The 22,676-nt window shown below is 35.6% G+C and overlaps 1 protein-coding gene across 1 annotated transcript in view; it reads left to right on the top strand.

Moving 5' to 3' along the window:
• Positions 1-14,128, top strand: part of LOC138697028 (uncharacterized) — a 343,065-nt gene extending 328,937 nt beyond the window's left edge. Inside the window, exon 8 of the mRNA XM_069822620.1 lies at positions 5,238-14,128. Within this exon, the coding sequence (XP_069678721.1) occupies positions 5,238-5,764 (527 nt within the window). The 3' untranslated portion in view covers positions 5,765-14,128. The remainder of the gene's footprint in view (positions 1-5,237) is intronic.
• The last annotated feature ends 8,548 nt before the right edge of the window (positions 14,129-22,676 follow it).

Genomic DNA, 22,676 nt, shown 5'->3' with positions numbered 1-22,676 from the left:
ATTCCAAGATCCAGTTTCAACACACCGAGCATGCTCAATATTCCAAGTTACAACACACTGCGCATGCTCGATATTCCAAGTTCCAGTTTTAACATACTGCGTATGCACGGTATTCCAAAATCCAAATTCAACTCATTCCGCATGCTCAAATTGCGAGTTCCATTTATATCACACTGCGCATGCCCATTATTCCTAGTACGAGTTATGACAAACTGCGCATGCACAATATTACAAGTTCCAGTTTAACACACTGCGCATGCTGAATATTTCAAGTTCAAGTTTTAACACATTGCGCATGCTTAGTATTCTGAGTTCCAGTTTCAACACAATGCGCATGCTCAGCATTCCGAGTTCCAGTTTCAACACAATGCGCATGCTCAGCATTCCAAGCTTGTGTTATGACATACCGCGCATGCTCCCAGTTTGAGTCTCTCTCTCTCTGCGCATGCTCAGTGTTCCCAGTTCGAGTCTCTCTCTCTCTGCGCATGCTCAGTGTTCCCAGTTCGAGTCTCTCTCTCTCTCTCTCTGCGCATGCTCAGTATTTCAAGTTCCAGTTTCAACACAATGCGCATGCTCAGCATTCCAAGCTTTAACACACTGCGCATGCACGGTATTCCAAAATCCAGATTCAAACCAATCCGCATGCTCAGTATTGCGAGTTCCAGTTATATCATACTGCGCATGCTCAGTACTCTAAATTCTAGTTATGACACGCTGCACATGCTCAGTATTCTTTGTTCCAGTTTAAACACAGTGCGCATGCTCGATATTTCAAGTTCCAGTTTTAACATACTGCGCATGCACGGTATTCCAAAATCCAGGTTCAAACCAATCCGCATGCTCAGTATTGGGAGTTCCAGTTATATCATACTGCGTATGCACAGTAGGAGTTGTGACAAACTGCGCATGCACAGTATTACAAGTTCCAGTTTAACACACTGCGCATACTGAATATTCCTAGTTCCAGTTATAACACAATGCGCATGCTGAATATTGCGCATGCTTAGTATTCCTAAATTCCTGTTATAACACACTGCGCATGCTGAATATTTGAAGTTCAAGTTTTAACACATTGCGCATGCTCAGTATTTCGAGTTCCAGTTTCAACACAATGCGCATCCTCAGCATTCCAAGTTTCTGTTATGACACACTGCACATGCTCAGTGTTCCCAGTTCGAGAGTCAGTCTCCCTCTCCCTCTCCCTCCCCTCCCTTCCCTTCCCCCCTACCCCTGCCTCTCCCTCCCTCCCTCATGATTGAAACTAAGCAATGACAAAAAACATAAAGTGACCCAAGTGACCGAAGTGCTGTACCAACAAATCGTGATACGGAAATTGTCTATTACCGAAAATGCTGTACCAAAAATTTCGTGGGACCGAAATGTCTTATTTACATAAATGGCCTAGTAGGCCTACCAAAAATGAAAATTGACCCAAAAAGATGGACCGAAACAGCCTGAAATGCAAAAAAGACCTCAGATAAGTAGCATGAAATTCTAGAGCAGCTAAGTTGCTAGGATTAATATCACAGAAAATATTTCTCAATTAATAAAATAAGGACACTTGCTGTGTAGTTTTACTCACATCTCAATGTTTGCTTTTACAGTATATTTCTCGGAAATTGTTGCGCTTTATGCTAGTACATAGAAAAGAGCTTTACTGTAATTTATTATTCAATTTATCGACTTCTAATGTGAAGAGCGGAGACAAAGAGGAAGACAGAAAATAGGAAAGACTGGAGAATGCTGGATTTGCAGTGAAAGGCCTGCCCTTAGGCAGAATACTATGAATGAATGAATAATGTTAAGAATGAGAACGGATTCACAGGAATAATTAAATTGAAAAACCATGATGATTATGATGATGTTTCTTCCACACATTTCCGTGCTTTTAGTTTCGCCACTTTTAATTTTGTGACTTCATACTTTTTACCCATATTATTCAACTCAAAGACTCCATTACATCATACACAACTATTAATTGAATATTAATCATACCAGAAAACATTCCGAGTTTGTAATGTTCGTTAAATGTAATTCTCGCGAAAAACATATGCAAACTTTCCAGCAATAAATTCTATTACTCAGTAGCCATAGTACGATATGACATGGCAGTAGCGTGCCTGCAGAAGGTGTCATAAATGCTACGTATATTAAGAACACAGCACTTAATGCAAATACGTTGCATTCCTTAATTATGGCGCACATATTTTGCACTTTTCTTTGATTATCGCAGCAGTTCCCTTATAATCATTCAAAACAAAAAAATCAAAGCAAGAGTAGCGCATTATTAGCCGAACGGGTTGAAGCCAGGCTGTTCCAAAATAATGAGATCTCTAAGTTGTCGATAAATACAGGTTTTCTTATCCTATCATGTTGTCATTCCACAAATTTCCTATCGTCCACTACTATTCATAATTTAGTGCATGGACAAAGTAGTATTGCAAGTGTTATGTGTCTACGGATCTAACCAACGACGGCATAAACTACAAAATATTGACGGAATCCTCCTGGATTTGGTTTAGTATGCCTTGGGATGTACTAGTAGCAGTAGCACTTCAAACTACGCTCTCAACTTGAGAGGTTCTTCAGCTTAGAACTACAACGCGAGAGAAATGACCACCAAACTTGTCTGGAGTTCACAGTCAGGGACAAAAATCTTTTACATGGAGTATTCTACGACTAAGGATCTCCTCAGCTTTACTTTTCTCCCAGAGGAAGTCACGCTAAGAATTTTACCCCTCTTTCGATTCTATTGTCCTCGGTCAGATTTGAACTCGCGAACCTTTGATCCAACAGTTATCACTATAACCGCTACCAGAGTCGTGCACAATCGGTTACGAAAAATACAAATTATATATTGCTATTGAACGCCTGGCGCTATAGTCAGTATGCAAAGTTCTTCCATCTCGCCGAGTGTCTTTGGGTCGGTTTGTCGAATATTCGAGTTGTTTCTCATTCTTTATGGGTGGACGAAAAAAGCAGACCACATTGAGCCATGCTGGAGTTACAAGATCCCTTGTAAGGACAAGTTTATCATCATCGTGTAGGCTTATCATTTAATTAATAATTCTTCCTCTCTCAGTATAATCAATCAATCATCGATTGATTCATCCATTCATCGACTCATTAATTCATTCATACAGCGTTTAATTAATTCAGTCATGTATGAATTGATTGATTGATTAATTCATTCATTCATTGATACACTGATTGATTGATTAATTCATTCATTGATTCATTCATAGATTCGTTGATTGATTTATTCATCCAGTCCAGGTATTACAGTTGGGTACCTTCAAGAGCAACAATATTCTTCGTGAAAGTACAAGCATTTGAGCTTCAGAGTACTTTTCTTTTTGTTAATAATACTCTATTTTCTTAAAAAATGTATTACTGTAATAATAATGCAGCTTTTTAAAGTAATTAAAAGGCATTATATATTAACAACTACCGGTACTGTTTTAGAGGTACGCATTTTGAGTTCAAAATGTAAATATTACACTAGAATGTAGGCCTCTGCACTTATTTGCTCTTCGCTTTAGTAAGTAATTGTAATTTATTTTATTCTTGCACTTCTTTACACACCAGATTTCATATTATGCATTAAACTTATTTCCTTTGTTGTTACCGGTATCCATTTGTGTATTTATGTATTAGTTACGAAGATAAGTGTATTAAAGTGTCCAGTCAATAATTGTAGACCTATATGAAGCAAACACATCTTTTAATAAGATAGTGTAATTTTCCTTCAATTGTTACTCCGTTTGTGTACTCAGAAAATGTCGGTTTCATGTATGGTGTTCTGTCTACCTTATGTTCAAAACATAAGGCGTAACTGGTTAAAAATCGAATATTCGGTCGATTGCCGATCTTGACGGATGTTCTCTAACCGGTCGAATCTAACCCGGTTGTAAGCGCTATTTTGCAGCTCTCTGACCACTAGTCAATTTATTGATTTATCTGAAAGTGGCTTTAACAATGGGTGCGCGATTTTTAAGTTATTTGTAGAAAAGTTGTAGAGCCTACAGGGAAATAAAGATTAAGATGTCAGGGAAGCAAGGAAAAATAAATAGAAAATTCGATACATTATTTTATAAGAATTCTGGTTAATTGTGGCTGTTAATATTTCTGTAGTATGAGGACACTCATAATTCTTTTCTAGTTTTTTTAGGACCTTCGTCCCTTTTTCAGCGCTCATTTGGGATATTAATTATTCGAAATTGTTATTAATGAAGAACAAGAGCTGTACCGTACAATAAGTTGCACTTTAAATCATTTGCATAATTTAACCTATCTAAAGTTTGATGAAAATATAATATGTTTAGCACTTCTAATGAACAGTCGTAGCAAAAAGAAATTTAATTTTACTTAGAAACATCTTACGTGGATGTTCATCTTTCTTCCCATACACTCTCTAATAATTATAAACAATATTTGTCTTCAGCCATATCAAATGTTACTTGCCAGCATATAGGTAGTAGTTCAGACGTTCAGTGTTTGAACAACTACTATACAGGCTTTACGAGAGTTCACTGTGAAACATGTATTATGTGTAATGGATTGAAGATGCTTGTAATAATCAAACCACAGGATAAATTGCTTAGGGCTGACATAGCATAAGATATAACGGTTACAGGAGGGGTGGGATAACTTCTGCTAATAGACTCTCGAGCTGACAATCTAAGATAGAATGATTACAAGAGGCGTGGAATAACTTCTACTATTGACTCCCTAGCTGAGGCTGAGCCTGCCATAGATCAGCTGTAGAGGAAAGGGCTCTGTGGGAAGTTGAGAATCAAAACATGCCGAGAGGAGTTGAAGTTGGAAAGGCAGAGGTGTGCCGGAGCTAGAAAACTTGTTAAGCCTTCTGCTACAGTTAGTGTCTCGTATACGACTCTCGCCCCATCAACCTTTTTATGTGGATTTATGGGGACCTGCGAATAAAGGGTTGTGATAACAGAAAAAAAATTCCTTTTATTTATTTGGTATGGGTAGTGCCACATCACTATTTATAGAATTAAAGTAGTTGAAATAAAACAGTTTGCTAATTTGACCAAAGCTAAATGGTGTAAATCAATATGCCGCTGTTTCTAAAACAAAAAATGTGGGAGTTGGTAACAATCCCATGCAACACGCAAGGGAAGGGATGATCACAAGTGAAATAAACAAAATGCGCATTAAACAGACATTACTATTGATTTTACAACGAAGTCAACATGTGATGGTTTTTGTTACAGACAACTATGGTGACTGCCGCACGGGTCCGTCGGCGCTGAACCATCACACGAGCTCCAGCGTCAACAACGGCCACACCGGGCTGAGTCTGTTGGGACACGGCGGCACCAGCAGCGCCAGTCCGGCACTGCAGTACTCCAGCCTGTACACCACCAGCCAGCACGTCCCGTACCACCACTCACCGCACTTGCACCACCAGAGCGGCTCCAACGGGGGTGGCGGCGGCACCGGCGTGTCCAGCCCTCCGCTCAACGCTTACTACGACCTCATGCACCACATCAACCACGGCAGCAGCCACGCGACCTCCGTGCCCAAGGTGGAGTGTCCTTCCCCGCCCCCCGCGGAGCACCACCACAACGCCAGCAACAGGTCCCCCGTGCTCATGACCTCGCACTCCCCTGGCGAGTCCGACCTAGGGGCCTCGCCCCACATCGTCACTCTGGGCAACGGCAACAACAATAACAAGGTGGTTGTCATGGGTGGTTCCGAAAACATGGAAAGACCAACTGTGGTGTCCATGTCCTCATAAGACCAAGTCTCGAAGTGGCTAAACACCACAAGAAAAACAGTCATTAAGATGTACTTACAGCTCAGAAATCTTCGATTGACAGTAGGGTTAAGGCATCTGTATTAAGGGACAATGTCTCTCCTCATCACAGCCTTCAATGTCTGTCTCTCGAAATGGGTTGCAGCATATTTTAGGAACCCGCGCTCTGGCCACGTCTAGAGCGCACTTCCAACGAGTTTTGGATAATATGTGCTTATTCAGTGTTCCAGTAAGCTAAGCTGCGCAGTAACTGAAAGGTTGCGTCGCATACTGAATTTTTGCCGTGCTGTTGAAATTGCACTTCCAACCTTTTCGATAATATAAGCTTATCCGACATTCCTGTAAGTTATACAGTCACTGAAATGCTGCGTTGGATATTGAATTTTTGCCGCGCTGCTCATTTTTTAAATTTAAAACCATACTGAAAGCACATCTGAAGTGCCACGAGGACGTCAGATCGTATAAAAATCTTTTGTTCAGAGCAGTGGTAGATCTGGGCAGATGTAATAATGAAAAATAGAGGAAATGTTAGTTATGACTCTTTTAAAATGATGAATTGCGTTGCAGTATTTCAAATAATAGGCCTATATCTACCATACAGTAATCAGACGGCTGTAGTACTGCATAGGCTACCTCATAAAAATACTCAAAATAACGAAACATCAAAGTCATCCTTAGTGGCTTATTGTCTACTCTATTGTCATCTTGGTCTGACAAGCGAGATTAGTCTGAAGTACTGTTTAGTAGTGTGTGGTATCTTTACAACTTTCCGATGTTCAGCGTGGATCGGCCTATAACTTTTTTACGCTTTCATACCTGTAGAAACATCCAATGTTTCAGACCTACTCATCAGAGAGGCAAAGAAATCAGACCTATCCATTCAGTCCGCTAACAAGAACATAATGTTGAGCTGGGCAAATCGCTTGGTTACCTGTTCCACCATAAGCGGTCCATAGAAGATGTCTTTATGGAAGATAATAGCTGTGAGGCAATGTTGTTCCTTAGTACTTCATCTGTAATAAGGATGATATTGTGAATTATGCGAAAGTGGTTCAGCCATGGATAATAGATGTTGATAATAGTTCCAGCAGATAGGTTTCACTTCCCTCGTCTTCCTTGATAACGAAACCGAGCTCCAAAACCTATGACACTACATATTCACAATTAAATTACTTCCAGTAATAAGAAGTTTACATAGTGGACAATTAATACACAGAGTTTTAAAGACGAATTTGTAACCAAAATTCCATCATTGGATGTCACCTATAGTTTCAAATACTTATTTGTATGATATCACACCCAAATGGTCTGGTGTCAGTGCCAATTCCGGGGATTCACCGTAAGACTTCCATGGAATTGGTTCCTGGGAAGATGGTACGATACATTCTTGTTAAAGTTTATTATTGAGTAAGCTATGGAAAAATGGTGAAAATCTCAATAGGAACAAGAATACCCATAAAAAAACTTCCACAACATGAGTTTGCCAATCACAAATCCAAGAAGAACTCTCCGGGATTTCAACTATGATCCGTCCCGGGAATCTGTAGAGTAGAAAGACGAAACAAGACCTCTGCGCAAGTGGTATGTGGGAGGGCTAGGGCCAAGCTTGAACGAAGCTTGCAGGGAGATGATCATTTCTATCTGAACTCTACTGCAGTTAAAATGTCAGGTCGAAAATCTTTCTATTAATACCGTCTGCTATCACGGGCATCTTGCCCCTTAGCGGCCTCGAGCTGATGCTGCCCGCAATATACTCCGGTATAGATAGACTCCTCCCATTCACTCCCCCACATGCGTAAATTTACTGTACAGATTCCTGAGATGGATCATAGGATATCTACTATGAAAATTCTAAGGCCTCTCAGATACATTCTGTGTGCAAAGAAACTTTGTGCATCATTTCTGTAGGTTGTCTGTAAATAAAATCACAATACCGTATTGGAAAGGAATTAACTGTAGGCATACTGCTAATATAATAATTAATAATTAAATGTAGTAAATAATTAACCAAGCGGAATATAAACATTATGGCTAATTCAGCACTAAACACTTGAATACAGACGATGTAATTTACGAGATTATGTAACCCAGCAAGCGTACAAGACTTCTGATATGACGCTCACGATATCACTAATGACCGAACTTCATGTGTTTTCCATGATCACAGGCTATTGTCGATTAAAATTTCGAGAAATTCTCCCCAGAAGTTAGTAACTTGGGCATCATTCTTAAAAAGAAATATAGAGTTTGGAAGCGAATGAATTTGACGTCTCTCTCAAGACAATCTCAAATTTCCCGAAAAACCTATATAGACCCACGCGCATACCTTGCATTACGAAAATAAAATAAATACATAATTTCAAATTTTATCTCTACAGAACAACCGTTTACGAATTCAATAATAAATAACTTTATGTTTCCAACATATTGCATGTTATTTCTTTAAGAAATTGTACTTAAGGACTTAAAGTTTTTCATAATTTAAAATTTTAACAACGGTAAAATGTTATCTCATAAGCCAAATAAAATTGTTAAAATTTAGATTTCGCGAGATTCTCAGACATGAAAGCCTGAATAAAAAGTACAAATTACAACCGATTCTGCTAATTCATTAAAAAATTATTAAATTCATGTTTCTGCACACATAGGGTAACTGAGGGTAAGAGTGCTCTCGTGAATTTTTCATAGTTGGTATGCCTGCTGCAAAATTGGCTTGCATTACTCCATTGAGTATGGATTATTGACAAGGTTGAGACATACATTGGTCGAGCCGCAGAAGAATCTCTATTTAAATAGGTAAGAAAAGTTTTGTTGAAATCATAAGTAATTTTTTTAAAAGAGAACTCAAGCTTTCTACAGAGTTATAACTCACTCAGAAGGAACATGTTGACCTTAAAATGAAGTCGTATTTGTAGCAATGAAGTGGCATGAACTAATGTCATATGGCCGTATGTGCTGCTCCTTAGTAACACATCCTTAAACTGACTCTAAAAGTGTGCACAGAATGAGGGGGTAACTCTTATCCATTCATGATTATCTTTAATTCACAATGCGTTTTTTAAGACCTCACTTCAACATCGTTTTTATTACTATTTAAAATTATTGTGATAAAAATTATTATGTAGACCTAATAGTCAGTCCATTTAATCCTCTCTTGTAACTTTCAGAATTCAGAAGATCTTCAGCAGCCACAAACGTTATTAAATGGCGATAATGGCAACAATAATGGAAATGTAAGGTTAGGATCAATAGCAAAAGCAGGAAATGGTAATTAAGATATTAACCCGATAATGAACCCCACAGTGGGAATAAAAGTGAAAGTAGCTGAAATATCTCCACTCTCAAAATACAGCGTGGAAAAGAAGAGGAAGAGCCCCTTTTGCAATCATTGTTTATTAAGTCTAATTTTTTACATTAATTATCGTTTCTACAGTTGTAGTTAAATATATTATTAAATTTCGTATTTCTGTTTATGGGCATTGTGCTCTAGAATAGTATAGAAAAACTCAGTTATAAGTGTATTAAAAGCCCTGAAATTTTCTATGTCTGTCTCAAAAGTCTTCTCATATAAAACAAGTTGTTTTGGCGTGAATTCAAATATTTGTTTCATAACTTAATCACTGCAAACTCCTGATGTTTACTCTTACCAGCCTATGTGGCTAAGAATGTGCATTTGTCTCCTTTAAAAAAATCCATCTGCTGAATTTATAATCCGTATAATACTGTCATTTATTAAACGATTTTTCAATATTTAATCTACAATAAAATAGATTCCACAGACAATAATACACTAGGAGTGCAAAAGTTTCATGATCTGATGCAAAGAAACATATATTTGTTAGTATATGGATACCTCAAAACCTTACTTTTGAGAAAAAGGAGGAAATGTGTTTGCATTTCCTATAATCAATTAATGTTTCTATATACGGTATCTTATTTGTGATGCCATCTGTTATTACATATTCTAAATTAATTGTCCGTATGTGGATTACGACTTTTGCCCTTCTAGTTTTAAGAAAATAATTGTTTTCCAAAAGAAGTTGGTACTTGGATCACTACAGCACTGACTATATCAACAAATTATTTCACAATAAACTAGAATAGTATTTGAAAGAAATGTAATGAAGCTTTATTTTGTGAGCAGTTTGTATACTGAAAACGAGTAATTAATGTAAAACACAATCTGATACTTCCTGAACGGACAATTTCTGAAATGCTTTTAATTTATATTAACCCATGCTAAGTATGATTAAGGAGTTAGTAGATCAGTATGATCTGCATCATATACAGCGATCAAATTTCGAGATCCAAAGATCCTTTCTATTGACAAAAGGTATTAAAATTCGTTAACTAACATGATTAGATTGCCTCAAATGAAGCTGGTTCATATTTTTAACAAATCAGTCAATTTTAATTACATATACTTTGTGATGCGTTCTCTGGGATGCCAATTTCCATATCAAGGTGCAAAAGTTTTTATGACGAAGATAATGAAATTTCAACAAACAAAAGAAATGTTCAAAATTAAATTTTGTTAATCTAATAAAGTTAAGAAGGACTTGAAGTATAAAATACCTCAGCAGTTTCAACACTTTCAACATTATCATTTGTCATTTCATTGTCAGTTTACTGAAATGTGTTAATATTATTATCTAGACTTCTTAAAACAATTTATATACTTCGTTACATCATAAAAGAACACAAAAACTAAAAACGACGCCCTTTCGAGACAGTTTAACTTTCGTGAAGGTTTGTGATCACAACATAAACTCTGTGTTATGATGTGCCTTTGTAATACAAAAGAATATGAAGGTTTATTCTACAATGTTATAGGAAATCACACACTTCTATGTGAAGAGCACTGGGGAAAAACGTGATAAGTCCAAAATGATCGATTTTCTGTTTTATATGTCATGTAATAGCTCAGGTAGTGTAGATTTTTGTAGTTTAACTGTACAGAATAACAACCTCATTAGTCCAAAGAAATTTGAAGAATGATAACCAAAGACAATAGGATATAATGGGTCTTGAAACTTTTAACTTGTACTCGTGTAAAAACAGTAAATCGTGACTTATCAAGTTTTTCCTCTGCAGTCTTCATGTGCTACAAACCAAGAACTCTTATTTTCAATATTAAAGAGTAAGATTGGTACGCAAAGATACATAATATGTATTTATCCTTAGAATATGATTCTTTTAACAACTCTCGAACGACATATGATTTTTATTCTAAGACTACAGTGCAATTCTAAGTGTACTTACACCACAAGTGCTTTTAACTCAAAGAGACTGAATGTGGTTTCAACTCACACAACAGAATCTCAAACCAAATTCTATGAAATTACATACGCAGGCTGTGGGAGACATTGGCATGTGCCTGAAGTTCACCTGCTGAACTCTGTGTAGGCTGTGAGAAACTTTGTATGTACATGAGAATGAGAGCTCAGGAAAAGGACACGCCTGTGTTCCTTGACCTATGAACTTTTATTATTTTATCTGTACAAATAATTATTTTAATGTTGGATATTGCTCAATGTTTTAATGCACCTCTCAGAAAAATATCTGCAATTATGCTTTTATATGAAGATAATTTGCACGAGTATTAATGTCAAGCACACTTTCTTATCTTTGCGAGACGCTGTTTGTTGTTAGAGAAATGTGTTACGTTCCAGAATGTGTGACATTTTCCACTCGCTATTGAACTGCAGCATGAGACAGCTTCTTGTAGACCGTCTTCATGCGAAATTGTTGTAAAAAGAAAAACTTGATGGAACAAATAGTTACAATTTCATTCGCCAAGTCAAATCAGATCCAGAATGCATGAATATAGTATTCAGTTTGAAAATTCGTAAATTATTATGCTGAAACTTTTAAATATATTTCGATTAGGTCTTATATACGTGTGGGACCTGTTAAGGGGACACCATGGTGAAATAATGCTGAAAAAAATTAATAAACTCCACTTTTTTTGTTTTTATGACCTTAATTATATTTGAGACTGTTTTAAATGATCTAGCCATATAATAAAATGTGGCCGAGCATACATTGCTTGAGTGTGTTGAGAGAAATTTTTTGTGCTGTTTTCTCGACTTTAAAATTTTAAGTAGTATTGAATAGAAAAGCTCCTTGCACAACAATTTATTATTGTCAGATAGGTCTAAAACTTCTCACAGAGGTCAATAAAGTGTTGATAAATAAAATTTAATTAGCATTTGTATGAAATATTAATATTAAGTACCTTCGGGGCATATTCATATTTCAGCTAGATTAAATATGCTGTAATGGTAAATTCATTAAATTAAACAATTTATTCTGATTTTAGTTTAGAATGAGCTCAAAAAGGTAATTAATTTTTATTCCCATGACCATTTTCAAGCTTTTGACCAAATATGAGATAGAAATTTTGAAAACTTTGATGTAAGGAGTCTTTTTAGTGGCGTAAATATAAAATATATTTTAAAAAATATAATTTGAAAACTGTTAGCCATAATAGAACCAAATTGTGTACAGATGATAGTATTGTAGGCCTGTTTATGTAGTTTACATTTCACAAATTTTGGATGAAAATTGTACGTGTCCCCTAAACAAGACGGTTCAAGATATCAGAACCCATTAAGCTGAATTGTATATAACACAGAAGAAGTTTTTGGTTTTGATAAGTACCGCACGCTCCAAAGAAAGAAATATCAAATAATCAGCTCACAAGGTCCGCAGTTTTGGTTGGCGTCTTACTCATTATTCTCTTAAGTTCTTTTTATATTTTCACGTAGGTTCTTAATCACAAACAATGTAAACATACTTGAAATCTTAATATTTTCAAATGTCAGTTATATGAACAGAAAATTTGTATATTAAAACTGTTCACAACAATGAGTGTGCAATCGAGTCAAATTATAACCAATAAGAGATAAAATTCTACGAAGGAAAACTCACAAAGTTGGGACAAGAGTAGAATTATCGTACAGTTTAAGTTTCGTTGTGCTAGAGAAGGAAGGCCACTCCAAAGACTTTCTGTAACCATAATTTCTTCCTCAAATTGAGTAATTTTACCTTTCAAATTCTCTTAACATCTGAGATTGAGATGTGGGCGCTAAGATTTTTATTTTCAAATTCGTTTTCTTAGAGAACTGCAATCACTTCATACAAGAAATAAAACACCAACTCTTACTCTGAAATGGGGTCTTCCCGAATTTAGTACAACTTTATTTTTAGAATAATGTGTGCTTATATTTTATAGGTAATTACTGGAAAGCGTTTTTAGGAAATGTATTTTAAAGTTGTGTACATTTGAAATAGTTATACGATTTTGTAAATAAGAAACATTGTTAGTAAACCTGGTCTGAAAGCATGTCCTGAGTTTAGACAACCAGTTTTCACATGCACATTGATTTTAAAATGATCCACACACACGATTGTCTGTGGCCAACACAAAGAACAAATATCAATGATCAGTAATTGACCATTGATTTAATGTTAGAATACTCGGTAAGTATTTTATTATATATGTTATAGGCCTAATGTAAGTGAGATCAGATTATCTTGTTTGTATTTTTAAGTCCCTGTCATACCAAAGCACTATTTCTAGGTACGTCTGTGGATAAAACAGGATGCTCATATGTACTGGTATTGGACGAATTTTCGTAAGAAGAGTACGAATTTTGTGTTATGTTCTTTTCGTGAAAATAAATTCCTATTATTTTGTAATGTGCACTGTGTTTTGTGAATGATATTTCTTGGTGTCTCAGTGATTGGATTACTGTAAAATACTTTTTTATACATAAATTTCAAACATTCTGTTTGCATGTGAAACGATGGTGTAGTGTACTTACAGATAGTTCAAAGTTGCATGTTTATCACTTTCAGTTTGTACCAATAGTTGTTTTGTGACACAGATAGTTCTTAATGACTAAGCATCTAAATTAAATGTATGAATATAATTTGGACAGAGAAATTTTATAAATTGTCTTCACAATATAGAAAGTGTAACTGAGTGTTCTTAATTCTGAATCTTAAGTACGATGCATTTTTCTTGCGCGTTGTAACTTTCGTTTTAAGTTCAGTTGATAATTTCTGTACGTTTGCTACACCTCAATCTCTGAATATGTAAATAAATAGAAACTATGGTGCATTTATCATCGACGAACACAGACATTTTGTGTGTGCTAAAGGAAGATTGTGCAGTTGAGTGAAACGAACATTTCAGCAAGTGAGTGAAAGTTTTACAATTTGTCTGTCAAATGTTGAATCATTACTTACGGAAAAAAAGTTTGAATTGGGAGATATATTTTAACATTGTACAGCACTAACACAAATATAGTAATAAATTGCACGTTGTCTTGTTTCTTACTTTTTTGCATTGTTACTTTACATCCTTATGTTAGGTGTGGACCCCAATGATCTTTCGACCCCACATCAATGGAATGTTACCAGTGATTTAATAATAATAATAATTTAATGATAATAATTTATTTATTTAATCTGGCAGAGCTAAGGCCAGTATTCCTTCTCTTCCACCCAGCCAGACTCTAATTCAAATTAAATACATTTGCTTACATAGTTATTACATTAATATCTAGATCATAAAACAACATGAAAGTAAATAATGAAAATTGGATAACTAATGTTAGTGTGACAATAATAAACATTGGTAAGAAATAGTTATAATAATAATAATAATAATAATAATAATAATAATAATAATAATAATAATAATAATAATAATAGTAATAATAATAGTAGTAGTAGTAATAATAATAATAATAATAATAATAATAATAATAATAATGAGATAATTTAGATATTTATCTGTGATATATATAACAATTAAACTTTGAGAAACTTGAAACAGCTATTATTGTTAACAATAATTGTTAGAAAAATATCTCGTTAGCCTATTCTTAAATTGGTTTGATGTCTGACAGTCCCTGACATTACTCGGTAGGGAATTCCAAAGTCGAGGAACAGCCACAGTGAAAGAAGATGAATATGAGGATGTTCGGTGGGAGGGAATGGATAATATTGAGGAGTGTTGTGATCGTGTGTCTAGGTTATGATGGGTGGATAAATTTTGAAAACGAGACGCAAGATAGACAGGAGTGGAGAAATGCAATATGTGAAAGAGAAGGGAAAGACAGTGGATTTTCCTACGATCTTCTAGACGGAGCCAGGACAACATTTCGAGGGATGGTGTTACGTGATCAGCCCGGCGAATATTTCAGACGAAGCAGACGCACATATTATGAACACGTTGTAGTCTCTGCGCCGAAGTAACGCTTAGGTCAGTAAACAGAATATCACAGTAATCGAAGTGGGGCATCACGAGTGTTTGCACTAACATTTTTCTTCAATCGTCTAAACGAGTGGATTAATGAGAATACTTTTTTGCAGGTTTCTGCAACTTGAATGTTCCAATTTAAACTTTTATCCATATAAATACCTAGATTCTTTACTGATTCACTGAACGGAATTTCGGTGCCGTGTATTTTAATCGGGGACAAATTTGGTATGGTAATAGTGCTTAACAAACTTGAATGACCCACAATGTTTGACTGTGATTCAGTTGTAAAAAAAAAAAAAAGTTTGGTGGCATCCCCCCCCCCCGCTCTCTCTCTCTTTTTCCATTTTATTTTATATATATATATATATTTCCAGGATAGCTATTTTAAGCTCCTGACATTCAAAGCTTCATGAAACAAATTAAAATAGCTTCATAGCAACCTTGTGGAAAGGAATGTTTATAATTTTGTTCGATTCCATATAGGCCTATGTAGACAAGAACTGAAACACAATGAAACACAGATTTCTTTCTTATAAAAAGTTGGACTTAGAACAGTCTCGTTCTTAGCCACCGATATACAAATTTTACTTTCCGGAACAGTGTTCCGATGCAGCTAAATCACTGGATATTACTGTATGTTCGTTCAGCATTGAAAAGTGAAATAAAACCTCAGCACCCTACGGCACTGAGATTCAAACATTTTGAAAATGGACCAACACATAGACAGTCTGTATCATTACACGTTTTACGTGATTTGCAATAATTAAATTCCTTTTATCATATGAATGATATTAGGTACCGTTTATATTCTTGAACCGTCATTCAAAAGATATACAGTCCCCAAATTATTTCGTATACAATCAAATAAGAAGTAAATCTTCCATTTTCCGTTACCAAAGAAACTCTTTTTAAATTCACAATTAAGATATTTTATTTTATTTGTAAAGTGTAGAGTGTAATTAGTTAATTATTTTTCGTAAGATTACATAAAACATATTTGAGGTTTATTAAGAATTTCGAAAAGATGGTTAATGGGCCTGACATTCGCTTGTGCTATTGTTACCAGGAAATATTTGGTTCCTTTTTTTTACCATCCCTCTTCTTCCTTTTCTTCTTCACCCTTAGTAATAAACTGATAAGAATGCACACAATTAAAGACAAGCTTAATTAGAATTTGATGAGATAAAATAGTCCCAAGTAGCCCCACTGTCAGTGAAAAGTTTAGGAAGGTTTGAAGAGGTAGATTAGTGACAAGAAGACCCCCTGTCAGTGAAAAGTTTGGGTAGGTTTGATTAAATGAATGACAAGTAGTCCCACTGTCAGAGAGAAGGTTATTTGGGGTTTGATGAGATAAAATTAGTGACAAATAGCTCCACTGTTTGTTTGGATGGGGTTTGATGAGGTTGATTAATGACAAGTAGTCCCACAGTCAGTGATGAGGTTAGGAAGGTTCGAGGAGATAGACTAGTGACAAGAAACCCCACTATGATTGAGAAGGTTAGGCAAGTTTGATTATATTAGTAACAAATAGTCCCACCGTCAGAGACGAGGTTAAGTAGGGTTTGGTAAGGAAATAAGATTAGTGAAAAGTAGTCCCACTGTCAGTGACAATGTTATGAGATGAGATAAAAGGATAGGGTTTGAAGAGGAGATAGATTAATGACAACTAGCCTCTCTCAATGAAAGGGTTAGGAAAGTTTTGATGAGATATAGATTAATGATAAGTAGCCCTTCTCAGTGAAAAGGGTTAGGAAGGGTTTGATGAGGAGATAGATAAATGACAAATATCCCACTGTCAGTGAAAGGATTACGTATGGTTTAATTAGGAGATAGATTAATGACAAATAGCCCAGTCTGTGAAAGGTTTAGGAAGGGTTTTATGAGGGGCTATATTAGTGATAAGTAGCCTACTCTCAGTGAAAGGATTACGTATAGTATAATGGGGAGATAGATTAATGACAAATAGCCCAGTCTGTGAAAGGCTTAGGAAGGGTTTTATGAGGGGCTATATTAATGATAAGTAGCCCACTCTCAGTGAAAGGATTACGTATGGTTGCATGAGGAGATAGATTAATGACAAATAGCCCAGTCTGTGAAAGGCTTAGGAAGGGTTTTATGAGGGGCTATATTAATGATAAGTAGCCCACTCTCAGTGAAAGGATTACGTATAGTTTAATGAGGAGATAGATTAACGACAAATAGCCCAGTCTGTGAAAGGCTTAGGAAGAGTTTTGTGAGGGGCTATATTAATGATAAGTAGCCCACTCTCAGTGAAAGGATTACGTATAGTTTAATGAGGAGATAGATTAATGACAAATAGCCCAGTCTGTGAAAGGCTTAGGAAGGGTTTTATGAGGGGCTATATTAATGATAAGTAGCCCACTCTCAGTGAAAGGATTACGTATAGTTTAATGAGGAGGTAGATTAATGACAAATAGCCCAGTCTCTGAAAGGCTTAGGAAGGGTTTTATGAGGGGCTATATTAATGATAAGTAGCCCACTCTCAGTGAAAGGATTACGTATAGTTTAATGAGGAGGTAGATTAATGACAAATAGCCCAGTCTGTGAAAGGCTTAGGAAGGGTTTTATGAGGGGCTATATTAATGATAAGTAACCCACTCTCAGTGAAAGGATTACGTATAGTTTAATGAGGAGATAGATTAATGACAAATAGCCCAGTCTGTGAAAGGCTTAGGAAGGGTTTTATGAGGGGCTATATTAATGATAAGTAGCCCACTCTCAGTGAAAGGATTACGTATGGTTGAATGAGGAGATAGATTAATGACAAATAGCCCAGTCTGTGAAAGGCTTAGGAAGGGTTTTATGAGGGGCTATATTAATGATAAGTAGCCCACTCTCAGTGAAAGGATTACGTATAGTTTAATGAGGAGATAGATTAATGACAAATAGCCCAGTCTGTGAAAGGCTTAGGAAGGTTTTTATGAGGGGCTATATTAATGATAAGTAGCCCACTCTCAGTGAAAGGATTACGTATGGTTGAATGAGGAGATAGATTAATGACAAATAGCCCAGTCTGCGAAAGGCTTAGGAAGGTTTTTATGAGGGGCTATATTAATGATAAGTAGCCCACTCTCAGTGAAAGGATTACGTATAGTTTAATGAGGAGATAGATTAATGACAAATAGCCCAGTCTGTGAAAGGCTTAGGAAGGGTTTTATGAGGAGATAGATTAATGACGAGTAGCCCACTTTGGACTCGATAGCATCAAATTGGGAATCCCTAACACATGCTGATTTTCGAGAAAAAAGTACTAAGGCCAACATTCTTGCCTCCATAACTCCGCCGTATATGTAGTGAGGCGAATAGAGCTCCGCGAACACTATCTATAGTGCAAAGGCCAACCAAAACAGACTTTTCTCTCCAGGAGGAGAATGAAGGGGCTCAGAGACCCTCCCTTTTCACTGTAGCATCACCGCATGATTACTAGTAATCACCAGTAAAATCGAGCAAATCCGTTGCACTTCTAGATTTTTATCAAATCAAATTTCGAATCCAGAACAAAAGCTGATTTTCGAAAAAGAAAATACCAAGGGATTAATATAAATATTATATCGCATGCTCAGTATCCCAAGTTGCAGTTATAACACATTGAGAATGATCAGTATTCAAAGTTCCAGCTTTAACACATTGGTCTTACTCAAGTGTTCGAAGGTAAATTATAACACACTGCGCATGCTCAGTGCCCAACATACAGTTATAACCCACTGCGCATGCTCAGTATTCAAAGTTCCAGTTTTAACACATTGGTCATGCTCAGAATCCCAAGTTACATCGTATGCTCAGTGTCACTACCTTCAGTTATAACCCACTGCGCATGCTCAGTATTCCGAGTTCCAGTTTCAACACATTTGTCATGCACAGTATACAAAGTTACAGCTATATCACACTGCGCATGCTCAGTATGACCTGTTCCAGTTTTAACACTCTTCGCATTCTTAGTATCCCAAGTTACAGTTATAACACACTGCGCAATCTCAGTATTCCATGTTTTAGTTTCAACACATTGGTCATCCCCAGTATCCCAAGTTATAGATATAACAGTCTGCGCATGCTCAGTAATCTAAGTTCTAGTTTTAATACATTACAAATGTTCAGTAAACCAAGTTACAGTTATAACACATTGCGCATGGTCAGTATTGCAAGTTCCAGTTTTAACACATTTCGCATGCTCAGCATTCCAAGCTACAGTTATAACACACTGCGCATCCTCAGTATTCAAAGTTCCAGTTATAACACACTGTGCATGCTCAGTAATCCAAGTTAAAGTTGTAATAGGCTACATTGAGCATACACAGTATTCCAAGTTCCAATTTTAACACATTGCTTATGTACAGTATCCAAAGATACAGGTGTATAAACACTGCGTATGCTCAGTTTCCCAAGTCCCAGTTTAACGCTTTGCGCGTCCTTAGTATCTCAAGTTACGGTTATAACACATTGCGCATGCTCAGCATCCCAAGTTATAGATATAACACATTGCGCATGCTCACTAGTCCATGATGCCGTTTTAACCCACTGCGCATGCTCAGTATTACAATTTACAGTTATAACACTGTACGCATGTTCAGTATTCGAAGTTCCAGTTTTAACATAATGCGAATGGTCAGTATTCGAAATTACAATTATAAAAAACTGCGCTTGCTCAGTATCCCAAGTACCAGATTTGACACTTTGCGCGTTCTCAGCATCCCAAGTTACAGCTTTAACACATAGGGCATACAAAGTATCTCGAGATACAGAAATAGCACACTGCGCATGCTCAGTATTCGAAGTTCCAGTTTTAACATACTGCGCATGCTCAGTATCCAAAGTTACAGATATAACACACTGCGCATGCTCAGTATTCCAACATAAAGGAATAAAACACTGCGCATGCTGTGTGTCCCAATTCCAGTTTTAACACACTGTGCATTGCCCAGTTTTCAAAGACCCAGTTTTACCGCATTGCGCATCCGCAACATTCTAAGTTACTGTTATAACACACTGCGCATGCTCAGTAGTGAAAGATCCATTTTCAACACACTGCGCATACTCTGTATCCCAAGTTAAATTTGTGAAACACTGCCCATGCTCAGTATTCCAAGTTCCAAGTTCAACACTCTCTGCGTGCTCAATATTCAAAGTTACAGCTATAACACATTGCGTAAGCTCAGTATACCAAGTTATACAGTTATAACAAACTGCGCATTCTCAGTATTTGAAGTTACAGTTACAAGACACTGCGCATGTTCAGTATTCCAATATCATCTTTTCACATATTGCTCATGCTCAGTATTTCAAGTTACAGTTATAACACACTGCGACTGCTCAGTATTCCCAGTTACGTTTATAAGACATTGCAAGTCCTAAATATCCAAAGTTACACTTATAACACACTGCGCATGCTGAGTACTCAACTTTCCAGTTTTAACACACTGATCCGACTCACTATCTCAAGTTGCAGTTGTAACACACTGTGCATTTTCAGAATTACTGCGCATGATCAGTATTTGAAGTTCCAGTTTAACACACTGCGCATACTAAGTATCATAAGTAAGTTACATTTACAGCACACTTCGCATGCCCAGCATCCCAAGTTACAGTGAAAACGCTTGCGCATACTCGGTATTCCAAGTTTAAGTTTTAACCTACTGCGCACGTTCAGTATTCGATGTTACAGTTATAAAACACTGCGCATGCTCAATATCTCTTCTTACAGTTAAAACACACTCCGAATGCTCAGTATTGAAAGTCAAGTTTATAAGACACTGAGCATGAGCAGTGTGTTATAACAGTAACTTGGGATACTGAGCAAGTGCAATGTGTTATAAGTGTAAGTTGGGATACTGATCATGCGCAGTGTGTTAAAACTCGATCTTTGAATACTGATTATGTGCAGTGTGTTGTAACTGTAAATTGGGATAGTGAGCATGCGCAGTGAATTATAAATAGAATTTATGATACTGAACATGCGCAATAATTCTGAGCTTGCGCATTTGTTTTACAACTATTCTCCCTCTATTCCTCCTCTATTTGCTCCTATTCTTTCTATTTTTTTATTTCTTCCTATATTTTCTACTCTGTTTTCCTTTCATTTTCGTCCATATTCTCCTCTATATTGCATCTATTATCTCCCCTAATTTTTCTTTATTCTCTCTTCTATTTTCTGTGTTTGTACTACATTTTCTTTCTACTTTCCCTTCAATATCCAGAATTATAAAAAAATTGAAAAATTCAAGATTTTGGAAATTTTCAAAACAACTTCAGAATTTCTGAAGATAAAAAAATATTTAAAATTTAAAAAAAATTCTAACTCTCAAAAATGGAAATTAAAAAAAATTCAAAATAGAAAAATTGTTCAATATGATTAAAACTTTTTTAAATTTCCAAAAAATTGAAAAAAAAAATTAAAATTCTTAAAAATTCAGTTATAGTAAAGAATTCAGAAAAAAATTCAACAATTTTCAAATTTAAAGAAATGTTAGAAATTAAAAAAAAATTAAAATAAAGAAAGATTTTAAAAAAATTACAGAAAAATTTTCAAATACTGTACATAAAAAGATTAAAACAATTTTTAATAAGTTCAAAAAATTGTTCTATACTTTCAAACATTTTTAACATTTTGTTGAATAATTCAATATATCAAAATTTAAAGAATCATGATAAAACATTAAAAAAATACAAAATTTCAAAATTTCCGAACTTTAATATATATTCAAAACTTTCCTAAATTCAAACTTTAAAACTTTTCAAGAACTCAAAAAAAATTTCAAATTTAAGAAATAAAAAAAAACATATCGAATTTAAAAAAATTAAAGAAATTTCTGAAATTAAAAAAAAATTGAAAAATTAAAAAAAATATTCCAAAATAAAATTACCAAATTTTCCAAAAAAATACACATCAAAATATAGTTATCAAAAATTTTAAAAATGTCTAGATTTTCAAAAACTTTCAAGATTGGAATATGTTGAAAAATTCGAAACATAAAAATAAATTAATGAGGATTAAACATTTTTAAATATTCGAAATTTTAAAATTAATTTAATTAATTTGAAAACATGGAGAATAGACAAGGAAATACACAGAGATTAGAGAAGGAAACAGACGGAGAATAGTGGAGGAAATAGAGGGATAATAGTGGAAATATAGGTAGATTAGAGGGAGAAATAGAGGGACAACAGTTGAGGAAATAGAGGGAGAATAGAGGAGGAAATAGAGGTAGAATAGCGAAAATAGTGGGAGAATAGGGGAGGAAATAGAGAGAGAACAGAGGAGGAAATAGAGAGAGAATAAATGAGGAAATAGAGAGGAAATAGAGGAAATACAGAGAGATTAGAGGACGAAATAGAGGGAGACTAGAGGAGGAAATAGAAGGACAATATAGGAGGAAATACATGGAGAATAGGGGGTAGAGTAGGAAATAGAGGGAGAATAGAGAAGGAAATAAGGGAGAAAAGAGTAAATAGAGGAAGAATAGAGGAAATAGAGTAAGAATAGAGGGAGAATAAAGCAGAAAATAGAGGCAGAATAAAGGAGGAAATATATGGAGAATAGAGGAGATAGAGGGAGAATAGGGGAGGAGATAGAAAATAGAGGAGATACAGAGAAATTATAGG

The sequence above is a fragment of the Periplaneta americana genome, chromosome 3 (genome assembly GCF_040183065.1).
Source record: "Periplaneta americana isolate PAMFEO1 chromosome 3, P.americana_PAMFEO1_priV1, whole genome shotgun sequence".
Classification (NCBI taxonomy): domain Eukaryota; kingdom Metazoa; phylum Arthropoda; class Insecta; order Blattodea; family Blattidae; genus Periplaneta; species Periplaneta americana.
This window is presented reverse-complemented; position numbering and strand designations above follow the sequence as displayed.